The 25802-nt window shown below is 40.3% G+C and overlaps 1 protein-coding gene across 2 annotated transcripts in view; it reads left to right on the top strand.

The window, feature by feature from the left end:
- Positions 1 to 244: 244 nt before the first annotated feature.
- LOC119786809 (unconventional myosin-VIIa-like) overlaps positions 245 to 25802 on the top strand; it is a 121364-nt gene continuing 95806 nt past the window's right edge. For both annotated transcript variants that reach the window (XM_038290365.1, XM_038290364.1), the window contains exons 1-7: positions 245 to 594; positions 3959 to 4057; positions 11970 to 12040; positions 18266 to 18379; positions 19175 to 19327; positions 21873 to 22057; positions 25607 to 25728. In XM_038290365.1, coding sequence (XP_038146293.1) covers positions 12023 to 12040; positions 18266 to 18379; positions 19175 to 19327; positions 21873 to 22057; positions 25607 to 25728 — 592 coding nt within the window. In that variant the 5' untranslated portion in view covers positions 245 to 594; positions 3959 to 4057; positions 11970 to 12022. The remainder of the gene's footprint in view (positions 595 to 3958; positions 4058 to 11969; positions 12041 to 18265; positions 18380 to 19174; positions 19328 to 21872; positions 22058 to 25606; positions 25729 to 25802) is intronic.

Here is a 25802-nt window from a genome sequence, read left to right as displayed (position 1 = left end):
CAGAACCTTCTTGCTGCAAGGCAGCAGTGTTACCCACTGCACCACTGAGCATTTAATACTTAATACTTAAACGTATGAACTTCTGCAGAATTAACCTATCATCATCATCCTCATCATCCTGGTCTATTGGTGTTTGATAAATTAAGCATTTCTTTGGACTGCTGAAGAAACCTTGACCTCATTCACCTACCTCCACTCCACCCGACTGGTCTCTGTTTCTACCACCAGCAGGCTCCACCTCCCAGCTAATCAGGATCAGCGGCCATGAAGGAGCCCCAGCAAGAGGCTCCGGAGATCTCCGTCACTGACCCAGACATCAAGCTGTAATCGGGGCACAAATACCAAACCGCTTGCAGGTGCTTGGAGCTAAAGTAACCTTCTGAGGAGAGGCCTGTGAGGGAAATTAGTATGACAGAAGAGGAGTGAAAAGCAAGAGATTGGAGCAACAGAATTCACTTCTTTTTTTGTTGTTGTGTTTTATTTTTTGTTAAACCATCCCTCATATGCTGGAGCATTTGCCGGCAGACGACACAAAACAAAGCATACGGGACAGAAACTTGGAAGTAGAAGATTTCTCTCACAGATTTCTGTGAGGTAAGTGCGACAGTGGAACGTGGGTTAAAAATTAGTCTGCAGCCAGGCCACAGTGCGGCTGCTCTCCTGTAGATTTAGAATAAAGCCTCTTATTGCTCACTCTGTCCCGGGCCAGCATTTAATCAGCTGTTCTGTTGCCTTAAAGCAATAGTTTGTAATTAATTAACCACTAAAAGATTCATATATTAACGAATGCATCAGGGGCAAGTTTTTCAGACTGTCAGGTATTTTACAGTATTTCATACTAAAAAAAAAATACAATATAGGTTCCCTTCTGTTATATTTACCCTATTAAAATAATGATCAAGTCATCCCAGTCGTTTTAAATTGTAGTATACATAACTCGATCACCAGATAAGCCAGGCTGCCGCAGGTTTTTAGGGTTTTTTGCTGAAGTGCATATATGCATATATATGGCACATATTTATCTATGCTACAGAAATTGACCCAAGGGCCTTTTAAATATCACAATAGTGACCTTTTAATAGCAATATAAAAATCATCTTTAGATTTTATGGCAACTTTGTACATTCCTAGGAAATAAGTCCTCTGCATTTAACCCTTTATGAAGTAGTGGACCATGATGCCACGGGAGGATTCTGGGGCTAAAGGTCTTGGTTATGGGGCCCAAAGGGACAGTCTGAGGGAATTAAACCAAATAACTTTTCAATTACCCACCTCTAGGCCAGCCCTCCCCAAGAATGACCTAATCTAATGCTTTGTTATACAGTTACTGTGTTTGTGCAGAACTCTGAATTACTGGACTGATTACCTCAGCCTCAGTTGTTTATTGATTCAGGAAAGAGTTATTTGTCCACTTAGGTGCAGAAATCTTTCATCTCTGTTTTGAAAAATTATCATTAAGTATAGAAAAAAAATATGGTGACATCCAGTAATCTAAAATAAATAAAAAGAAGGGGAATTTTTTGGAAGCATACATAGCATAATATATTCTATTAACCTAAATCCTTATTCAGGGTATGATTGTTACATGTCAGGTACGCCGGTCATTGACCGTGACTGCAGTCCTTCTCTGGACTAGCATGGCAATCATACATAGTTAGCATGGCTATCACTGCCACTACATAGTTGGCATGGCCATCACTGACCCTACATAGTTAGCATGGCTATCACTGCCCCTAGATAGTTAGCATGGCTAGCACTGCCCCTACATAGATAGCATGGCTATCACTGCCCCTACAGAGTTAGCATGGCTATCACTGCCCCTAGATAGTTAGCATGGCTAGCACTGCCCCTACATAGTTAGCATGGCTATCACTGCCCCTACAGAGTTAGCATTGCTATCACTGCCCCTAGATAGTTAGCATGGCTAGCACTGCCCCTACAGAGTTAGCATGGCTATCACTGCCCCTAGATAGTTAGCATGGCTAGCACTGCCCCTACAGAGTTAGCATGGCTATCACTGCCCCTACATAGTTAGCATGGCTATCACTGCCTCTACAGAGTTAGCATGGCTATCACTGCCCCTAGATAGTTAGCATGGCTAGCACTGCCCCTACAGAGTTAGCATGGCTATCACTGCCCCTATAGAGTTAGCATGGCTATCACTGCCCCTAGATAGTTAGCATGGCTATCGCTGCCCCTACAGAGTTAGCCTGGCTATCACTGCCCCTACATAGTTAGCATGGCTATCACTGCCCCTACAGAGTTAGCATGGCTATCACTGCCCCTACAGAGTTAGCACGGCTATCACTGCCCCTACATAGTTAGCATGGCTATCACTGCCGCTACATAGTTAGCATGGCTATCACTGCCCCTACATAGTTAGCATGGCTATCACTGCCCCTACAGAGTTAGCATGGCTATCACTGCCCCTACATAATTAGCATGGCTATCACTGCCCCTACAGAGTTAGCGTGGCTATCACTGCCCCTACATAGTTAGCGTGGCTATCACTGTCCCTACATAGTTAGCATGGCTATCACTGCCCCTACATAATTAGCATGGCTATCACTGCCCCTACAGGGTTAGCATGGCTATCACTGCCCCTACATAGTTAGCATGGCTATCACTGCCCCTACATAGTTAGCATGGCTATCACTGCCCCTACATAATTAGCATGGCTATCACTGCCCCTACAGGGTTAGCATGGCTATCACTGCCCCTACATAGTTAGCATGGCTATCACTGCCCCTACAGAGTTAGCATGGCTATCACTGTCCCTACATAGTTAGCATGGCTATCACTGCCCCTACAGGGTTAGCATGGCTATCACTGCCCCTACAGAGTTAGCATGGCTATCACTGCCCCTACATAGTTAGCATGGCTATCACTGTCCCTACATAATTAGCATGGCTATCACTGCCCCTACATAGTTAGCATGGCTATCACTGCCCCTACATAATTAGCATGGCTATCACTGCCCCTACAGGGTTAGCATGGCTATCACTGCCCCTACATAGTTAGCATGGCTATCACTGCCCCTACAGAGTTAGCATGGCTATCACTGTCCCTACATAGTTAGCATGGCTATCACTGCCCCTACATAATTAGCATGGCTATCACTGCCCCTACAGAGTTAGGGACTAATTTTCCACTGGGATCAGCTTCATATTCATGGTAGGATACTTATTTGTTTATTAAATAGTAGAAATTTTACACACTTAGTAATAAAATGTCACAGGGGATGGTATGGAGGGTGGTCATTTAAGAAGGGGGATGCCATCCCCCCCTCAAATAGAGTACTTTATTGTGACATCACAATAAAGTGAGCTACCCCCATCTTGACACAGCAAAACACGTTGTTCTGCATACAGTAAGGGGCAGGATAAAAGATCTTTTTTTTTTTTCTGCAGAGGCCTCTGATAAGGAGCCATTCACTCAAATCAGGTATACTGAATGGAAAAAAAAAAGCCAAACCATGGGCATCAAGAAATCCTGCAACTTTAGATGTGTATTTGTTCCAAACACACTTTAATCAATTAAGTGAGTCATTATCTGGCGCCTACTGAGCAGATTAGTATGTTGGTGAGGCAGTTTATTTATCTGATAACTTGTCAGAGCTGCATGGAAATCTACAGGATAACCAATTGATTGGTTATTTATGCTAAGAAACATTTAAAAATAGTAAAACACCATCCCTCAATGAAACTAATATATTTTTAGTCTTAATACGATCTTTTAGAAATATAACTGAAAAAGGGCTCACGTTAAACTCAGCTTACATCACCGTGGATACTGGAGGTGCAGATGTACAGCATATAAGCCTCCTCAGAGGTCATGTAAAGCTCTTTAACCCTAAGATCTGCAGCTGCTCAGAGTGTAGTTAAGGTGAACTGCTTTGTTTAATGTCAGATCACGATAGTTTTCAGCATCTTCTTTTTGCTGGATGTGTGTTTTTCAGACACTGAACCTAAGCCGCCATCATGGAGGCGGGTCTCCTAGAGGTTCTTGGCCGATGATGAAATTGTCACACCCAGACTTGCCTGTGAATCCCTGCCATGTGAGTGATACGGGTGAAGTGCACATACTTGTTGGAATAACAGGGCCGATCACACACAGCTTAACAACCAGGAGCTTTAAACAGGCGTTGGCCTCTGCGGGTAAATCTTCCAGCAGATTGACTTCAGGTCTTGTGAGCTGTAATGATTAAGTGATTTGCAGATTGTTTTAAAAGCCTTAAAATGCTGCTGAGTGTAACTGTGAAACAATCAGATGCTTCCTCAGGCCAAGGATTCACTGATTAAAGAAAACTGATTCATAGAAGAAATCTCTGCAACAACAGAAAGGAAGATAAGCATCTTGAAAGATACTTAAAGGAATAGGTAGAAATGGTTTGTATGAACAATGCATACTGCAAATTTAAAATGATTTGACCTGTGTCGTATTTGGGGGGAAAAAAAGACAAACTATTGTTCAACTAAAAACAAAATCCCTTGAATTTTTAAAAATCCCACTTTAGGTCTGTATGATATTTTTCTAAAGTCTGGTTTATGCTTAACAAGTCTGCATGGCCTAATAAAGCCGCTGTCACACCAAATTAATGAAAAATCTGGCAAAATGGCATACATTGGATAAGTTACATTTTTTATAAGTTTTGAGCACGCTGAAGCACGCTGGAACACGCTGGCAGACGTTGACATACGGAAAGTACATGCTCATAATTTCCTGACGTATGCCAGCCTATGCCAGACGTGGGGCATAAGTTACAGCTAAATTATCTGATTGTTGACATATATTAAGTGTAAGTTACTCATAGGTTGTGGCGTCCAGCTTATCCAAAACCTATGAGTAACTTTTGCATAACTTATATGTAACTTGCAGAGCTGTAGCTGCGTGCAACGATTGATAATATCGTTCAGTGTATGCCCGGCTTAAGAGGAAAATATTGAACTATTCCGAAGTGGCCTCTATCTGACCTACATCCTATTGAAACATGCCATCTGGAAAAGGCGCCCTTCAAACCTGAGACAACTGGAGCAGTTTGTAAATGAAGGTTGGGCTAAAATACCTGCTGAGAGCTGCAGAAATCTCATTGACAGTTACAAGAATCGTTTGGTTGCAGTCATTGCCTCAAAGGTTTGTACAACTAAATATTAATTTAGGGCAATCATCATTTTTGTGCAGGCCTGTTTCATTGGTTTAGTTTTTTTTTTAAATCATTCTGTTGAAGCATTGTTGAAAGGCAATGTCTGACTTTCATTTTTGCATTTTTAGAAAACAAAACACTTTTGGCACATCAGAATCAGAAATACTTTAATATTCCCAGAGGGAAATTACTTTTGTTACACTCTCCAGTTACAGTTTTATATATATATGTATATATATATACATATATATATATATATATATATATATATATACACACATCCAACTACACCAGATAATAAAGATAAAAATATATACACATATAGATCATGTGTATATATATATATATATATATATATATATATACATATATATATATATATATATATATACATATGCAGTGTTGTGCCTGAACGCGTTCATTGAACGAAAGTTCATGAACTCGTTCATATTTTGGGCGAACGTGAACTGAACGTACTGCATTACTGCCTGATGAACGTTATTGTGAACTCGTTCATTCTGGTGTCTGTGAACGGCACGCTCTCTCAGTTCAACTTTGTTCAATAGGTTGCCAGATTTCTATAGAGCCCTCCAGGCGAAACCCCGGCTAAATCACACCGTAAACAGGCCTTAATATGTAGCGGGAAAAACACCCAATCTGGCAACACCAGCTACCAGCGTCGTAGCCTACAGCCGCGTGCGTCATCAACACAAAAAGCAGCGTGGAAGCCACAGCAGCATGGAGGCGACCGTGGAGGTGACAAAGCAGCAGTATGATCACTTAAAACAGTTTTATGACCAGGTGGTCGGTGAGGATGATGGCAACAATCTTACATTTCTCTGCAAACTTTGCAGAGAAATGTCCTCACTTAAACATGCCTGGTATAATTTTCCAGGATTCCAGTATTCCTTTTTAGTATGCACTGAAATGAAATTTCAAATGGAAAAAAATAATTAAAATAAAAAAAACATTTGTACCTTAAAGACTACTTTCCTGTTTTTCTTTTAATAATTCCTCATAAAAAAGACCATTCAAGCAGCACATTTTTCCTGATGTTTTTGAGAATATACTGTAGGGGTGAAAGCTGCAGCTGCTACTAGTGTGAAGTGAATGGACAGCAACAAAGCGTTAAAGCAACAATGGGGAAATGCTGTCCCCTCAATGCTAATGTAAACCCTGGTTGGATAAGGATTCAAAACTGCATATGAAGATGAAATCTGACGCACAGTTTTAGTGTTACAACTGATAAAATAATTGCTGTCTGTGGTTCTACAGTAGGCTATGGTGTAATTGAGCAATATATGAAAAAAAAAAAAAAAGAACTATGAACTAGTTCATTTTTTGGAACTGTGAACTTAGTTCAAAATTTTGAATTATGAACTATGAACTGAACTAGTTCATTTTAAAATGTGTGAACTGAACTTTGAACTAGTTCACGTAGAAAGAGAACTTTCCCAACACTGTACATATATATATATATATATATATATACACTATATTGCCAAAAGTATTTGCTCACCTGCCTTGACTCACATATGAGCTTAAGTGACATCCCGTTCCTAATCCATAGGGTTCAATATGACGTCGGTCCACCCTTTGCAGCTAGAACAGCTTCAACTCTTCTGGGAAGGCTGTCCACAAGGTTTAGGAGTGTGTTTATGGGAATTTTTGACCATTCTTCCAGAAGCGCATTTGTGAGGTCGCACACTGATGTTGGACGAGAAGGCCTGGCTCTCAGCCTCCGCTCTAATTCATCCCAAAGGTGTTCTATCGGGTTGAGGTCAGGACTCTGTGCAGGCCAGTCAAGTTCATCCACACCAGACTCTGTCATCCATGTCTTTATGGACCTTGCTTTGTGCACTGGTGCACAGTCATGTTGGAAGAGGAAGGGGCCAGCTCCAAACTGTTCCCACAAAGTTGGGAGCATGGAATTGTCCAAAATGTCTTGGTATGCTGAAGCATTCAGAGTTCCTTTCACTGGAACTAAGGGGCCAAGCCCAGCTCCTGAAAAACAACCCCACACCATAATCCCCCCTCCACCAAACTTTACACTTGGCACAATGCAGTCAGACAAGTACCGTTCTCCTGGCAACCGCCAAACCCAGACCCGTCCATCAGATTGCCAGATGGAGAAGCGCGATTCGTCACTCCAGAGAACGCGTCTCCACTGCTCTAGAGTCCAGTGGCGGCGTGCTTTACACCACCGCATCCGACGCTTTGCATTGCACTTGGTGATGTATGGCTTGGATGCAGCTGCTCGACCATGGAAACCCATTCCATGAAGCTCTCTGCGCACTGTTCTTGAGCTAATCTGAAGGCCACATGAAGTTTGGAGGTCTGTAGTGATTGACTCTGCAGAAAGTTGGCGACCTCTTCGCACTATGCGCTTCAGCATCCGCTGACCCCGCTCCGTCAGTTTACGTGGCCTACCACTTCGTGGCTGAGTTGCTGTCGTTCCCAAACACTTCCATTTTCTTATAATACAGCTGACAGTTGACTGTGGAATATTTAGGAGCGAGGAAATTTCACGACTGGATTTGTTGCACAGGTGGCATCCTATCACAGTTCCACGCTGGAATTCACTGAGCTCCTGAGAGCGACCCATTCTTTCACAAATGTTTGTAAAAACAGTCTGCATGCCTAGGTGCTTGAATTTATACACCTGTGGCCATGGAAGTGATTGGAACACCTGATTCCAATAATTTGGATGGGTGAGCAAATACTTTTGGCAATATAGTGTATATATATATATATATATATATATATATATATATATATATATACATATGTATGTAATTTTTTATATATATATATATATATGTGTGTATGTATATATGTATATATGCATATGTAAAACTACATCCAAGTAAAGTCATAGATCCAAGTAAAGTGATAAATCTAAGTAAAGTGATACGTGACGTGCAAAAATAGTGCATAAATAACACTCAAAGTTTGGGAATAGTTTCCCATTCAGTATTATTACAGGGTTTCCGCGGGTCATTAAAAATCATGAAATTATTATTTTTTAAATTAAGGCCTTAATTGGCATTGAAATTCATTAAATGCTATTATCATGGCATTTTAAATACATCCTTAAAAAAAAAAAATTATAAAAACAATTTCATTTTTAGTTCCACATTTATATCGTGTTCCACATTTTTGAGCGGAACTGCTTCCGTTTGATCTTAAAGCCATATGTTCAGTAAAGAAGCTTAAGACAGAGAAAAAGCTAAAGAATGGGAAAAATGCTAATTTTAACAAAAGTGGCTGAAAAACGAGGAATTTGGGACATTGTTGCAGCCTGCTGATGGTAAAGATGTGTATATATATATATATATATATATATATATATATAAAAGTCATGGGTACTTGTTGATGGTATTGTTCTAGGAGCATTAAAAAACATTAAATTAGCATTACTCTTTCCTGTATAAACCCTTTATTAGCATAGGATTGAAAAAACTTGAAGAACATGTTAACATCATTACTTTGAGAGAAAAAAAACTTTTGAGAAATTTTAAACACTTAAACAAATGTTCTCAGTTAAATTTGTTGAAGTTTGTATTCAATATGAAACAGAATGTGAAAGAAATCACAGAATTTGATCATATTCCCAAGGATTAAAGTTCTTGAATGAAAAACTTAATTCAATAAAAGCTTCCTGTATGATCTGAACCTTTTGCAGTCAGTCATTATAGGTTAATCCAGAAGATCAGTTAAATGTTTCTGTCATTGTGACGTTTAAATAAAAATCAGATTCACGTCTGTTTTAGAGATTTAAACTAAACTGGCTCCCTGCAGAGTTCAGGATAAGACGCTCTGCCTTAATATCAACTAATTAGCCATTATGGGTAAACATAAGAAACTAAACCAAACCACCTATTCTTAACAAATATATACTTATTATAAAGTACTAAAGCATCTAAAATGCAGCATACAGACAATTTGTCATAATTAATTGATCCCTATTGACCTAAACATACAATCTTTTTAACATTTGCAATGGAAATCTGTTTCTCACATTAACTCAAAAAGTGAATTTGCAATGTTGTCACACTGCAGAATGTTACAGGATAAGTTCTTAGACCTAACTTATCATGAGGCGACTCTGCTGTATGTCATTGCACACTCCAGAGTCATACAAACAAAGGAAACAAAACAAGGACGACTCAGCAGGGCACCAAGTAATTCAGCAGTCATAGCTCCTACTGGCTGCTACTTAAGCAATAGGATTAGCTCCAGGAATCTGACTAAGTCTTTGACAGCGTCGACCCACAGACCGCTGCCCCCGCCCCCCAGCTCTCATACCAGCTCCATTGTCTCATCAGTATGCAACCTGCTCTATCTAATATTATTCTGACCAATGTTGAAGATAACCCTTGCTTTGTTTGTGATGAATCAAAAAAGGTCATAGCTGTACTGAGCTGATGGGTTCAGCCCTGCTATTTTTAAACAATTTTCTTTGCGCTAACAATGAGGTTTAAATCATTGCTAGTGGCGTCAGCTGTAAGACCTGGACTTCCATTCCTGAGGTTGTTGGTTTGAGACTCACCTTAGACTTTTGTGCAGTGTTGGACTAGTGTTTAGAGCAGGGTGCTTTTGCTCTGTGAAGGTTGCAAGTACCTGGTTCGATCCCCACAGCCTGTGCTCTGGTAACCTGACTCTGCCAGATGGATTTGCTCCGCATATCCATCTGGAAACCTTCTGTTGAAGTAATTTTGGGAAGGGGCAAAAATACTGGTTAGCTGATTGGCCTATGTTGGTGATAGATGGGCCAAATAAACCAATCAGATCAACGAAGCATATGACGTACTAACAGAGCGACGACGAAGAGGATCCAATTGATAGATTAAACTCTTGCCGAAACCAGTCGGGAGAAGAGCAAAAACATCTTTTCCTCTGAGAAAAGCCTCCAGAGCAGTGTTTTGCTCTTCTTTCAATGAAGAAATACTCTGTAATTACGATAAAACTTGCTCGATAGCCACGCTAACGCTAGTTTCATCGGCTGAAGCCGCCATGTTCTTTAGACTGAACTGTCGCGCTTCTCGTTGCGCCACACCTCAACCCGCCTCAAAGCCAACGCTGATTGGACGTTCGTTTGGTGAACGGCTCCAAATTTTCTTTAACGGAGAGTCTCCAGACTGATCTGCGGGTGAAACCTTGAAAGCTCGCGAGATCAGGATGGTCTCACGAGGCTAGTGCTCTGGGTCCCTGAGTAAGACCCTCAATGCCGGGCTTACACTGTGCGATTTTTTTTGCCCTTTTGGGGCCGACTTACCTTTCGTGGGAGAATTTTTCGATCGGGCCGACTTTTAGCCTGATTATGCGTTGTGTAGTGTACAGGGGGAAGGAGGAGCGATCAGCCTCTAACGACCACCTCCCCATCAGGGATCGTAAGGTCGGGAGAAAATAAAGCGTGTTTGATTTTCAGTTGGCGGTCGTAAGGTGGCCGTAGGCAAATCGCTCAGTGCGCAAACAAGGATTCATCTTCTTTTTCTGCCTCTCAGGTGAAAACCCAGAAGCATGGTGGGGGTGCGAGTAAAATGGAGTTCTTTCTGACCGTAGTAGCCATGTTTGCTCAGCCATGTCTTTGTCCAAATACGTCGTTGCCTTTTCTTTTTTGGGCTTTCAGCACAAAATTACACAAATCACCAAGGCAGAGAGTTTCACTCTAGTGAGCTTCATATTCCTCTTTTACTCATTTGGCTTCTGGATAGACGAGTCCAAATAGCCCCATCTCACTGCGGAGCTGAGTCCTACATGGTTTTTAAATGTACAGTGTGAGCAGGTAGATGGCATCAGAGCGTCGGGTCGCACAGTGTGAAAGCATACATCGTGAGCTGTGAACTCAAGCTGTACAACAGAACCATGCGATTTCGCTGTACAGTGTGAGCCGTAGCAGCGAGCAACGATTGCTTAATGCCCGGCTTAACTTCCACACTGTTCCCCAGGCCCCACACAGTGACAGCCCACTGCTCCTGAATCTGGCTATTAAAAATCCAGTTGTGTTTCACCAATTTAGTATTAACCACCAACCAAATAAATGTGTCTATTTATTCGAATGCTACAGAAAGAAGAGTGAATCCAGCGTGACTGATAAATCATTCACCGTGTAAAATAAACACAAAAGACTGCGAGTTAAAATACAATGGTACCTTTATTAGCAAAACTCTAAACACTACTGAAAATAAGCAAAAATAAAGAGATAAAAGGGGAAGAGGGGTTTAAGAGTTCGTTAGAAGTCTGAGTGATGTTCGAAGTTAAAGGCTTAATGCATTTTAAAGTGCACTTTAAAAATAGAACATAAAATGTGAATAAACCCTGACGCAGAGATGTTAACTGCAATCAAAACAGTAAAGTTTCATTCATTTTTATGGTGGAGGATGAATAATAAGGGCTCAGGAATTCATTAATCTTGTCACCAATTTAGTGCTACTTGGTCCCAATGGAATTTCCAATTGGGAACCTACTAGCACTAAGTTGCTAACTGGTTAGCAAGATGCTTCCGATAAATCGGCCACAACTAAACATGCTTGCGAACCTTCCGCCACAACAATCCTGCGCCCCTTGATAAACGACCAATCCCATTCAGTTTATTCACTGGTGTAAAGTCGTGCACCACTTGGGATATTTAAGAAGAACCGGTTGGAACGGCAGTTTCCCTACGACTTTAACTTCTCACTAAAGTATAACCACGGGATATGTGGGGTTCATTTGCTTACCATTTATATGAGTCCAGGCAGGGCAGTAATGTTTGCATGATCGCAGCATTTCTTTATATTTCTTCTCTCTTTTATTTGATATCTGTCGCTGTTTGTCTTTGTAGGTCTCCTTCACACGGTGACTTCTGATGTCCTCAGATAAACCCACAACTGAACCATGGTCATTCTGCAGCAGGTCAGTGCTTTTTGGTGGTTATGTTGCTTTTGCTTGTTTTACAGTTTCTTGTTATTTTCCCCATCAGTTGTTCTACTTGCATATCTCTGTTTTCACAGCAATCTTTATGCTGTCTCTGTTTAACTGTGAACAAATCTTTCAGTCATTTTTTTCACGATTTATTATTGTTATAGAACCTTTATTTAACCATTTATATATTAATATACCTTGATTTTCATTTTAAAGAAAGACCTGTTCAACATATTTAAAGACGTAAACAAAAAAAAACAATACAAAACTTAATAAAATGGTGTATTTTATATAGGTTTCAGCTAACCAAAAATTTAACTTCATAAGCCATGTTTAGCTAACTAACATAATAGTTCTTATACGCTCAAACAGCTGGACAGATATGCAAATTATCAGCAGTGACATAAAAAGCTGCTGTAATTTTAATACCTGAAATCGTATTCATAGAAATCAGTTGTATTATTCTATGTAGAGAAAAAAATGATGGACTGTGAGTGTGAACTGTGGGAAAGTGTCTCTTGTGAATTGTGAAGGTTTCAGACCCCTGTACTATGACTCCACAGACTGACTAAAGCTATGTTCAGAACGCAAGCAGCCGAAGGAGCCGAAGCAGCTAGTTTACATGCAAATTCAATGGTTAACGCGCATCAATGCGTAGCAAAAGGCCCTGCGGCGCGTTTTGAGCAGGAGCAGTGCATGACGCGCTTCAGAAGCAGCAGCTGCTGGAGATGGAAAAATTTAACTTAAGCTTCTGGACGCGCCGCATCAACCAATCAAAGAAGCTGATCTGGGAGCTGGCAGGGAGACAGACACAGCACTGCTGATGCAGAGCGCTATGATCACTCCTCTGAAACAGCTTATTAACGCCTAAATTAACCTAAAATGTCAAAACCTGCAGGTAAAACTTATTCAATTTTATTCTGGTGCCTGCAGTTTGGATTTGTACGTGAAAAATGGCTTCTGGCCGCCATGAACAGTAGCGGAAAACCGTAAAGAGCCGACCGGGCCAGAAGCTGCCGTTGAATGGGATTCCCAGTGACAGCGCTCCGCCGCTGTATGGAGTGGCTCCGACAGAGAAATAATATTTGAAGGCAGGATGGTAATCTGGGTGAACTGTCTGCTCAGATTAAGTTTTCAGATGGACTTTCTCACTTAAAAATATAGAAAAACTACTTTTTACCCATTGATCACAAAAAATATAGCTGCCATTGTTCCAGGCAAAGAAAGGATAGAGTAGCTCCGCCCAATTTACAACACATGTCATCTCAATGCTTTACAGTTCACCAGATCATACAGTCGAATTGATTCAAAGTTTTCTATCTGAGGAAAACAAGTTGATTGCATCGACTCATTGACCCGAAGGCAATCCCTCACACCAAAAAATGCTTGTAGCGACAATGGAGAGGAAAAATTTCCCTTTTAACAAGAAGAAAGTGTGAGCGGCCATCTGCTGAGGCTGACTGGAGTTCATGGAGACAGAAGCAGACATAGAGAAAGAAGCAGAGATACAAAATGTAACTGTCAACCAGCTCCACAGGCGGCCCCGTCCAGGAAACACACAGCCTTCTTTTTTTAATCCAATATTCATAGCAGCCTGTGTAGCCTTTTTAAAGTGAAGTGTTGATTTCTAGGCATTTCTATCTATAGGAGTATCTATTGTAACCAGTGTTGTATAGTAACAAAGTAAAAATACACTACTGTACTTAAGTATACTTTGGAGTACTCTATACTTTCCAAGAGTATAGATTTTTTTGAGAACTTTCACTTTTACTTCACCACATTTACAAACTTAATTGTAAGTGTTTTGACTCCACCTACTGACTACAAAGTCGGGTCTTGCCTGGGCTCGTTCATCAACACCAATAGGATTCGCCTTTTTCGCAAAGCCAGTCTAAATTTATCCTACACTTGGTTGTTTATATTATTCTAAGTGAATTTAACCTTCAAAGTTTACCAAAATGTAAAAAAATGTCATTCAAACTGCACTACTTTTTACTTATACTTTTCTACTAGGGATGCACGATATTGGTATTTTGGCCGATATCCAATATGCCGATATTTTAAAACTCATGTAGCCGATAACCGATATCGATACCGATGTTAAAGCTGGACAAAAATAAGTAGTCATTGAAAATAGCAGTTTTGTTATCCATTTCTGACACTTTGAAAAATAATATTCTCAAATATATTTTCATATGCTGATATCAAATTGATTTTTAAAAACGCGGTATCGATCTATTTTACTTTCAAAATCTGGTGAAATTTCATCGTTCTGTTACAAACTCTCGTGATATTTTGCAAATTCTTGTGAGATTTTGTTAGTAAAATAGATCGATACCGCGTCAATATATCAACATATAAAAATATGGCAACATTTCATGAATTTTCGGGGGATTCCGTAGCATAACGATGACATATAGCAATATTTCATTAGTAAAAGAGATTGATATGGTGTTTTTAAATGGCAATATATCAGCATATGAAGATATTGTGATATTTTAATGTATCAATATTTTTTCCCTCGTCTTTAGAAGTTTTTAAGTCTGTAAAAAAAGAAGTGTTTGAGGAAGAAGAAGAAGTAGTATTTTTTATTTTTTTTTAGACTTTAGAAACTCAGAAGCTGATCAAATATCGGCTCAAATATCGGTGGGGTGGCCGATGTCCGATATTCAGTTTTTAGGCCGATACCGATAGGGGGCCGATTATATCGTGCATCCCTATTTTTCACTACATTACTTGAGTACATCTATTTTTACAGTAATTTTTATACTTAAGCACAACCCATTTCAGATACTTTAAGACTTTTACTCAAGTAACATTTCAGTCAGTGACTTGGACTTTTACCAAAGTCATATTTTGGAGAGGTACTTATACTTTTACTTGACTCCGAGATTTCAGTACTTTATACAACACCAATTGTAACCATTGTTAATAAAAGAAGACCGAATCTAGAGTACATCTGCTGTGATGGTTCTTCAGTAGACTGAAGGAGACATTTTAGCTGGGCTTTGTTAAAGGTTCACCTTGGCTACAGTAATATGATCATGTTGGGCAAAAATCTGAGACAACTTTCTTGTTATGAAGTGAAATATACAGATAAGCTAATACCGCTTTAAGCAATACGTATCAATAGGGCCTGAGTTGGACTAATTTTCAACCCTGGAGTTTCACGCCTCAGACAAGCCCACTTAAGATACTTTTAATAACAAATTGTTTATTTTTAGTCCCAGATAATCAGTGGCACATCGGCGTAATATTTGTGTGGTTAATTTTTTGTCTGGTAAGGCAAAGATGAGCATTTGGCTCAGCAGGAGAAATAAAATGGAGAAAGATTCTGTAGATGTTGACCTGATGTTCAGAGGGCTGGTAGCTGCACGTCTTAGGACAGAGTTTGCTTATTATAAGATGGTGTTTTTTTGTTTTTGTTTTTTTGGATTTCATGCTGTTGGGATGAGTGTATGTATATGATTCACTTGTGAGTTTGTATTATAATGATATATTGGACCAATAAAACGGAGTTCATGGTAAGATAATGACCTATTATTATTAGGAACATGTAATTGTAAACTTATAGATCACAGTCTATTACATTGCATAGTTCTGTAAAGGCTTTTAATTCATTGTATTTTAATAAAATACCTTTAATACAGTAACATTAGGGTTGCTTCACAATGCAGATTAATTTAAACAGGAGTGCAAATTTTCAACATAATATATATATTTTTTTATTTAATGTATAACATGGATGCTTAAAAACCTCATTTTATTTCAGTGTTAAATTCTGTTGAAAGTAACTGATTATAATAAATGTGTACCGACCTTTACTGGTTGATGATTTTCTTTATTCAGGCCCAACTGCTTTATAATATATTCTTCTCAACTGTATCAGAATCAACATTCTGTTGACTAGTAGGAATGTAGTTTTGTCCAGGAATAATCCTATTTTAGTGATCTACAAATGGAATAACAGAGAGGACAGTTATTTTAATAAATATAGCATTGCATCATACAATTATATAGAATATATAACATTAAATTATGCACCACAATATCACTAAATACAATGCCTGGATAGTAAACATGTTCAGTGGTTTGCAGGCAAAGATGAACATTCGTCTCACCTATTTAATCAAACCTTGAGCTTGTTTTACTAAAAATGCTGCCAATTTTTGTACATTTAGCAGAGACTGTTTCTAGAGCTTTCCTTTTTTAAATTCTGTCTTTCTCTGCACCGCCGTTACTCTTTCACTCTAAAATTAAACTTTACTCTGTGTTGTATGCCTTTCTAATGTTACATCAGCGCCCATTTGGCCTGAGGTTTTGCCAGTTTTAAGCCTTTTACAGAATAAATCCAACCATTCAGCAAAAAAACATCAGTAACTCTTAATACTTCCTGGTTATTCAACATGCAGATCTGAAAAGATTTGGCAAACAACAAGAACAGATTACGTGACAAAAGTTCCACATCAGCATGTCTTCAAATGTGTTTATTATTTGCTTCTGCTCCATCATTTCCATCAATTTGCTGTTCTTTTCTATTCGTCTTCATACTTACAGTCTGCCCTGTCCTTTATGATCCTCTTTAGATACTTTAAAGGGGTGATAGAATGATTCTATAGGGTATCTGGTCCTTCAGGTCTCTAATAGGGTGTGTAACATTGGTTGGGCTGAAAATGGCATATTAGCTGTTCTATGAGCCCTAATGCAGCCTGGTTAAAAGCCCTAGAATGAAACGACAGGTTTTCTTCCTTTTATGGAATGATCATGAATATTTAGATGAGCTGTGCTCTGATTGGTTGGTTTACAACGAGCAAAGCTGCTGAGCAAAGACGCATCATAGCAACAAGCACTCACTCACTGAAACATCAGATTGTTGATATGGTAGGGTGACCAGACGTCCTCTTTTTCCCGGACATGTCCTACTTTTCATAACTAAAAAAATGGGAATTTCAAAATCTTCTGGGATTTTCGTCGACTAAAGTGCTGTAGAATTGAGCCGTGAGCTCCGGAGCTGGTCCAGGAACCCCGGCGGACAGGGGCAGGTAGCCAGCGGGGGGACGGAGCGACTGAACCTGACCTGGTGACGGTAGCCTGAACTCCGTGCTCCCCCCTGCCTGTCTTACCAGCCCCCCTCCTCCGGCTGAGGACGGGTGGCTCATGGCTTTCTGCTGAGGTCCGGTCCAGTCAACAACCCAAATCTGGTCACCCTACAGTAGATATACTAGCATTGCTATCAACAGCTTAACGACAAAAACATACTTCCAGCTTGCGGTTGTGACGGCCTTACGTTGCGAACAGGTCTGTATGTAAAGTTCGGAGCGTGACAAAAGTACAGGCCAGAACCAAATATGGCGACATCCTAGAGTTTTCGTCAACTCTGGGCTTTGTTTGGATTCACCCGTTTTATGGTGGAAGTTTAGATTTGTGAGATTTGCAGAGAAAGGAGGTGTTGATGGGGTTTGAACTTCTCTCTACATCCATTTCACCCACTGAACTATTGTTTTGCCATTAGGCAATACTAAGCAGTTTCCTAGGGCCCCAAGCTTCCAGGGGCCCCATAAAACCCTATTTACATGTATGGTTAATACAGCTTTGCCTTATATGTGCACATTAATTATGTTTTTGATGCCATTGATGCTAAAATGCCATCAGAATGTGTGTTGCAGATCATGGCTTGTCTACAGTGAAAAGAAGGACTGGGTTATTTACTCTGGCCTTTTTGGAAACACAGGAAGGAGCAATCAGCTAAGTGAGCTTAGTGCTTGGAAAAAATCTTTCATTCCTTTAGAGACAGCATGAAAAGTCATCTGAGTACAAAACATAGAGAGGAAAACAAGAAGAAAAGGGACAAGAAGAGAGGGACACAACCTAGAACAGATAATGGATGTCTATTCTATTAACATTTCTCTATCTGTAAAAAGAGATGCCTGTCTTTGCGTAGGGCCCCATATTTCCTAAATCCGCCCCTGCCCTTGGTATTGAAGGATGTAATCAGTTTTAACACAAACCAATCAACTCGTTATTATGAGAAAACAGCGTTCGTTACCTTTAGATAATGAGAAAACTAACTTGTTTTCTCGTGAAAACCACCGTGAAGAAGTATCGGAGGGACACGGCCGCTCTCGTCCTCCGTAGTTAGATTAACTTACAAACGTTTTTTTTGTTTTTTTTTGTTTTTTCCTGAATCCTAAAATACTTGCCCTTTTTCCACCCTAGGGGGACTATGTGTGGTTGGACCTTAAGACAGGTCGCGAGTTTGACGTCCCTGTGGGAGCTGTGGTGAAACTCTGCGACTCTGGACAGATCCAGGTTCTGGACGATGAAGGCCGGGTGAGTTCCCATACCAAGAGAAGAAATCTACTGAGAAAATGTGTAATTTTAAGCACATGACGGCCAATCATTCTCCTATTTAATTAAAACTTAAACTAAATAAATAAACTAATAAATAAATAAAAACAGACAAAAACTATTAATTAAAGGCTACACTGGAAAAACATTGAAATCTAGTTAAGTCATTTTTTCTTCAAATAAGTGCATTTTTTCTTGTATTAAGGAGGTCTTCAAGAGACTTTGCCAATAATACAAGACAATTTACATTTAAAATAAGAAAAAATACAATTACATTGTCTTCTTTCAAGTGCTTATTATCTAATTATCTTATTTTAAGAGTAAAAATACTCATTACATTGGCAAATCATCTTATTTACCTACTTAAGTTAAGAAATGTTGACTTATATTTAGATGGTTTTTGCAGCGTAAACCTGGCGGCCCAGTGGTTTGGGGCATAGAGCTTGGAATCCTGAAGTTCTGAATTTGAGCCCCACTTCCACAGAATGCACATCTGAGTCCCTGAGCAAGACCCTTAACCCCACGCTGCTCCCCGGGCACCGCACAATGGCAGCCCACTGCTCCCCAAGGGGAAGGGTTAAATGCAGAGTGTGAATTTCGTTGCTCTGTTCTTGTGACAGCATGAAGACTATAAAAACCTAAAAAAAAAGGTTCTATAAGTTGTAATTTAACTCTGTATAGACTTTAATTTAAAAGTAAACAGTAGCTGTAATTTAAGTTCTTCTTAAAATGTAAATTATCTGCTGAATGATTCCCTGTTTCTCTTTACCTGAACAGGAACATTGGATCTTTCCTCAGAATGCCACCAACATCAAACCAATGCACCCAACCTCTGTCCACGGCGTAGAGGACATGATCCGACTGGGCGACCTTAACGAAGCCGGCATCCTCCGCAACCTTCTCATCCGCTACAATGAACATGTCATCTATGTTAGTCAGACATCACTTTCCAAACAAAAACATTTGCAAAGTCCTAAAGTTTTGTAGGTTTCTGCAACCCTGAGGGTTGTTCTTAGCTGTTGGTTTTTTGCTGTTGTTTTTATAAAGGGAGCTTTAGACTTGCTGTTATTTAAGGTTGTCACACCTTGAGGATTTAGAGCAGCGGATGCCTGACGTACGGAAAATCTGGCAAAAACGCTGGCATACCTTGAATAAGTTATTGGTATGTTTTGTTATGAGCACGCTGAAGAATGCTGAAACAATACAGCAGAGTCTGTACAGCATAATCACCACATACAGCCGGTACATAGAGAAATTTTAAGCATGCGCAGCAACGACCAACAAACTAGCAGACATGACGCTGAATCTGCTACGACTGTAATCCTTCTTTCTTTCTTTTTCATTTTTATTTATTCTGGTTTTTTCTTTTCTTTCACTGATGCTGCATAATGTGTAATGCCCATGAAATGATACACAAGCATCATTATGCTGCAGTGTGTTATGCATAAGTTAGGCTGTCGTTGGACGTAAGTTATGGACCCATTATGAAAACTCTATGAATACGCCTAAAATTGAAAAAATACATAAAAAGTTCAGCGCATGCCAGCGTTTTAGGAGATTCTGAGTCGTTGGCAGCAGTGTGTCGCAGTGAGCAGGTATGATTTATATGATTTATACCCAATATTGAAGCGTGGTCTGCTCTATGTTATTCCACGCCACAATGCAAGAGGGCCAATCAGGAACTAGCTGTGGATCTAGATACGGGCGAGGCGGTGAGGAAGTGAAGGCAAGTTTGTCCGACAACGGAGGGACATGAGGGCGAGAAAGAGCGGGGATCCTGGTGGAAAAACAGTTCCAGATTTCTCTCGCACCTCACTCTTCTAGCTGCTCCATCTTCACAAGTGGTTTTCCGCAATCGTGGTCATACAAACAAAACGAGCCGGGTAAGGAACAGTGATGGGAGTAACGGCGTTGAATGTAACGGCGTTACTAACACCGCTACCTTTTTTAGTAACGAGTAATCAAAATTATTACTCTTATTGTAACTATAACGCAGTTACAATTGCCGACACCCCGTTACTGCACGTTACTCAGGTCGCACAATTAACCTTTTTTCATGATAGGACTCGTGCGCGCGTCATGAGAGAGGGGAGGATGGAGAGTGAGGAGGACTCCAGCGGCAAAACAGCGTTTTCCAGATGGAAATACCGTTGTTACGTCGAGCTGCGTTTCCCCATCAGATACGGTTTCTGCATCTCCGCACAGCGCAGGCGGCACGATTCACCGCGCAAGCGACAGGAAACGCGCATGTTCACTAAAGGCGCGTAACAGCCGCACTGTGCTCGCGCCACAGGGGAACTACGGAGAGCGTGAACGATCATTAGCCTATATGGAGAAAGAGAGAAATATGGATGGATGGATGGATGGATGGATGGATGGATGGATGGATGGATGGATGGATGGATGGATGGATGGATGGATGGATGGATGGATGGATGGATGGATGGATGGATGGATGGATGGATGGATGTTGCAGTATCTATAACAACAAACACAGGATTTCAGAATTATACATCTCCAGTTATTAATTTCATTCACTCGCAAAAGTAACGCAATAGTTACTTTTACTACTAACTAGTTACTTTTATTGTGGAGTAACTCAGTTACTAACTCAGTTACTTTTTGGGAGAAGTAACCAGTAACTATAACTAATTACTTTTTCAAAGTAACGTGCCCAACACTGGTAAGGAGCCAAACAGGAAATACGCATAGTGTACAGCGGATGTAGATTTGACCAATCAGAGGCTTCCTGTCTGCTGCACTGTCTGTGGTCACCCACAATTTGGGAGAGATGCAGCACAGTGTCTGCAGAAGGGGGCGGGGCGTCTCTGCATTCACCGCGACACTCTCTACTGCACCTCTCCCAAACTGTAGGTGACCACAGACAGTGCCTGGGCTCTCTGAAGGTCTGTTAGTTTATCTTTTCTATTTAGCTTTTATTGTGTCATGTAGCAAAGTGCACTGTGGTTTTGAAATAGTCGGTGTATTCAAAAAGAAAAAAATTGCAGTTAAAGAATGTAAACTTAGCCAGGAGTTTAACCAAAGAGTTCAAAGGACTAAATCTTGAGGAATTTCTTGTAAATTTGATATATTGCAAGTTGAAACCCACATGCAGGTTAGAGAACATGAGCACAAATTTTCCTAAGCTGGAACTTTTCTGACCGTTTTAATAGATAATATTAGTATAATGCAAAATAAAACCTTACTATGTTTATTTTTTACTGATTAGCTTTCATCAAGACTTTTCACTGTGCTAGATGGAAACCATTTTTTTCCCCTCTGTTTTCTTTTTGCAATATGTTAAACTTTCTTGCATCCAGATTGTATTTTTATTTTGTTTAGGTGGAGAATCTGACCGCTGAAATAGATTATTTAGGTTTCAGGGGCATCTAAAACTAAAACCTCACCTGCAAAGTGTGATTTAGTCAGTAAATGTCTATTTTTAGATCACTTTCTCTGATCTCCTCCCTTGCAGACATACACAGGCTCGATCCTGGTGGCAGTAAATCCTTACCAGCTGCTTCCCATCTACACTCCGGACCACATTCGCCTCTACACCAACAGGAAGATTGGAGAGATGCCGCCCCACATATTCGCCATTGCTGACAATTGTTACTTCAACATGCAGAGGAACAACAAGGATCAGTGCTGCATCATTAGGTGTGTTTCCTGCTGCAGTCCTGTGCAAAACTTTTAGACCAACCTTTCATGTGTTTAAATGTTTTTATCATCAGACTATTATTTACGGAACATAATCTTTACCAATCTTCAGCACTTTCAAAGGTCTTTAGAGACAATTATTTGGTCTTTAACTACACATTATTAGTGTAACTTCTCTATTTTGAATTGGGTACTTTCCATTACTCTTTTTCAGTAGTTTTTTTTGTTCATTTTTCAGCTGCTGTTCGGGGAAACTATCTCTTATTTAGAATGAAGAAAAAAAAATTTAAGGCAGAATTACAGCTTTTAAAGTCAAATCATATTTAAATGTCAAATCATTCTGGCTTAAACATGTATATAAATATACTCTTTATCAGACCATATTGTCCAAAAAGTTAGAAAATTTCTATTTAAAAAAAATTGTTATTTTATGCAGGCCAGTTAGTTATACATCAGCCTGAACACCTAAATTCAGCCAATCATATATCAACGGTCATCTGTCAATCAAATTTTTTCAGTCATAGCATCTTGATTCCTATGTCATACGCAACGGTTGAATCAGAATCCTTTCCTTTCCCATTGAGTTGCGTCCCAGTGTTCACGGGGATGGACGTCTGTGTCTTCGGCAGGCGTAGAGCTAACAGAACTGGCAGCGTTGCGAGGCAAGGGCTCAAACATGTACGGCTGGAAGCCTTCTACACCAAACCAAGCTTCTGCCGCCCTGGCGTCCTCTTCCACAACATCTTCGTCCCCACTTTCCTCCTCTAAATAAAAAATGGATGACGGAGGAGACTCATCCACGACCTCCGACACTAAACTCTCCTCCTCTTGCATGTTTCCGCTGTCCATAGCGTTCCTTGACAGCGTCGTTTCTAAGTCACCACTTTAGTGCTACTTGGTCCCAATGGAATTTCCCATTGGGAACCTGCTAGCACTAAGTTGCTAACTGGTTAGCAAGATGCTTCCAACAAACTGGCCACAACCAAACTTGCCTGCAAACCTTACACCACAACAAGCCCACCATCTTGATAATTTACTTTATTCACTCGTGTAAAGTCGCGCACCACTCAGGAGAATTCGGAAATGCAACGATTGGAATAGTCGCTTCCTTACTAATTTAAAAAATGGGCTCTAATAATTCTGCGTATGAGATAAATAGCTTCTTGATACCTAAAAAAAAATAATGGTTGAAAAGTAATTTAGAGATATATCCTAAAATTAGTCGGTATGTAGGTTTACATTTAAGGGTTTATGTAAACTCTTGGATCCTTTGTGGATAAAATTCCCACTTGATTCCTACTTCTTTATCCCATTCTTGTTAAAGATATCCTTGAAAAATGTATTGCTCACTTAAAGGTATTGTGGAGGATTTTCAATTTTTTTTTAAGAGAAGCTGGCACACGTCGATATACGGCAAGAACTTCGAGAAATTTTGAGCATGCATGGCCACGACCAACAAAGTTCCCAGCACACATGATGCTGAATCTGCAGCGACTGCAAACCTTTTTTCTTTCTGTTTTCTTTTTTCTTTTTCTTTTTATTTATTCTGTTTTTCTTTCTTTCTGCGTAATGCCCATGAAATGATACACAAGAATCATTACGCTGCCGTGCGTTATGCATGAGTTATGCTGTCGTTGGACATAAGTTATGGACTCTTTATGAATACTCTATGTATGCGCCCAAAATTGAAAACATTATAATAGAAAGCTCAGCATATGCATGTGTATTTTTTATGTTTTTTAGATACATATGCACAACCCTGTACCTGCTCCCAAGAGGGAACGCCTATTAAACGCGTGCGAGAGCATGCTTTAGCCCATTTCTCCTCGTGCACGCTATGTTTAAAAGTTGCTGTTCTCTTAGCTCATACAAGCTTACTGTGCCTGAACGTCTGCCCTAAGCCCTAAATCCCTCCATCACTATATAGAGCGGGGACTATATAGTGAACTTTATAGTGAACTCAGTTAACTGACCGTTCAGACAGATGATCACTGCTTTTTGCTCCCCATTTGCTCCACCACACGGTGCCTACGCCATCTTTGATATTAGTCGCTGCTGTCGGGTAGCAGCAGTGGGTCACTGTGACAGCAAATCACATAATGCTTTGTGAGGAGAATTCTCCGTGCAAAGCATTCTGGGACATATGTACCTCTTTGGAGGCCTTTGTTTTATTCTCATGCACTTTGTAAACACTTTTTCTTCCTTACTTACTTATGACCCTAGGCCATTTACAAAGAACCGCAGTGAGAAAGGTGAGCTTCAATGACTGTCTAAAACCGTAGCTCAACACAGATATACACCTGAAAGTCCGCATGCGCTGAAAAAGATAGCTGACGGCGGGCATGTCACTTCCCGATTCCTCCCGGAAGCACGATCTGTCTAACCTGACTCTGCCAGATGGATTTGCTCCGCATATCCATCTGGAAACCTTCCGTAGAAGTAATTTTGGGAAGGGGTGAAAATACTGGTTAGCTGATTGGCCTATGGTGGTGATAGACGGGCCAAATAAACCAATCAGATCAACAAAGCATATGACGTACTAACAGAGCGACGACGAAAACACAACCACAAGCCAGGCTACTCTTGCCGAAACCAGTCGGGAGAAGAACAAAAACATCTTTTCCTCTGAGAAAAGCCTCCAGAGCAGTGTTTTGCTCTTCTTTCAGTGAAGAAGTACTCTGTAATTCCCATAAAACTTGCTCGATAGCCACGCTAACGCTAGTTTCATCGGCTGAAGCTGCCATGTTCTTTAGACTGAACTGTCGCGCTTCTCGTTGCGTCGCACCTCAACCCGCCTCAAAGCCAACGCTGATTGGACGTTCGTTTGGTGAACGGCTCCAAATTTTCTTTGACGGAGAGTCTCCAGACTGATCTGCGAGTGAAATCTTGAAAGCTCGCGAGATCAGGATGGTCTCACGAGGCTACGATCTGTCCTGCGCTGGCACTAACTACGTAATAATGGTACTGAAAATAGTTATCTATATACTTAAAACATTAAAGAATGCTAAACTACATCGTATAGAAAATATTGAAGACTTTTCTGGAAGAAATGGATCCGTTTAACATTCTCTCCATTGTATTGCGTGACGTCATCATCAGACATGCTCAGAGCAGTAAGAGTAACGGTCGAAAGGCTATTTAAGTGTATTGCTTATTTTCATTTTTAGAATATGCAATATTTACGCAAATACAAAAAATATTGAAAATACACCCCGAAAAAGAGACAAAAGAATAAAAAACTAAGAAAAACTAAGTAATTTATTCTGCTCACGCATGTGCAGGAAGGATCGTGCTTCCGGGACGGATCGGGTAGTGAGCATGTAGGATGGCCTTATGTAAACCTAATGATTGACAATAAGGAGGACCACTTATTTAGATGATCCACCTGGAAATAAAAGATTGTCCACTATACCTTTAAGACCAAAATGAATGTAAAAAGACTGCCGGTGATGATTAAAGAGTTAGAACTGACTGGATAAGCTACTGGGGATCAGATTAATTCTGCCTGTGGAAAACCTGTGACAGTTCTCAGCTCTGTGTTTGTGATAGTGGTGAGTCTGGAGCAGGGAAAACTGAGAGCACCAAGTTGATCCTGCAGTTCCTGGCGGCCATCAGCGGTCAGCATTCATGGATAGAGCAGCAGGTCCTGGAGGCCACGCCTATCCTGGAAGGTCAGCTTCATTCTCTGCTATTTCTAGTTATACTGTAATCTAAAAGTTTCTGTTCTGCTTAATTAAATTAGCAG

The sequence above is a fragment of the Cyprinodon tularosa genome, unplaced genomic scaffold (assembly GCF_016077235.1).
Source record: "Cyprinodon tularosa strain WSP-4 unplaced genomic scaffold, ASM1607723v1 ctg28, whole genome shotgun sequence".
Lineage (NCBI taxonomy): Eukaryota > Metazoa > Chordata > Actinopteri > Cyprinodontiformes > Cyprinodontidae > Cyprinodon > Cyprinodon tularosa.
The sequence above is the reverse complement of the archived record's forward strand: the minus strand, read 5'-3'. Positions and strand labels throughout refer to the sequence as shown.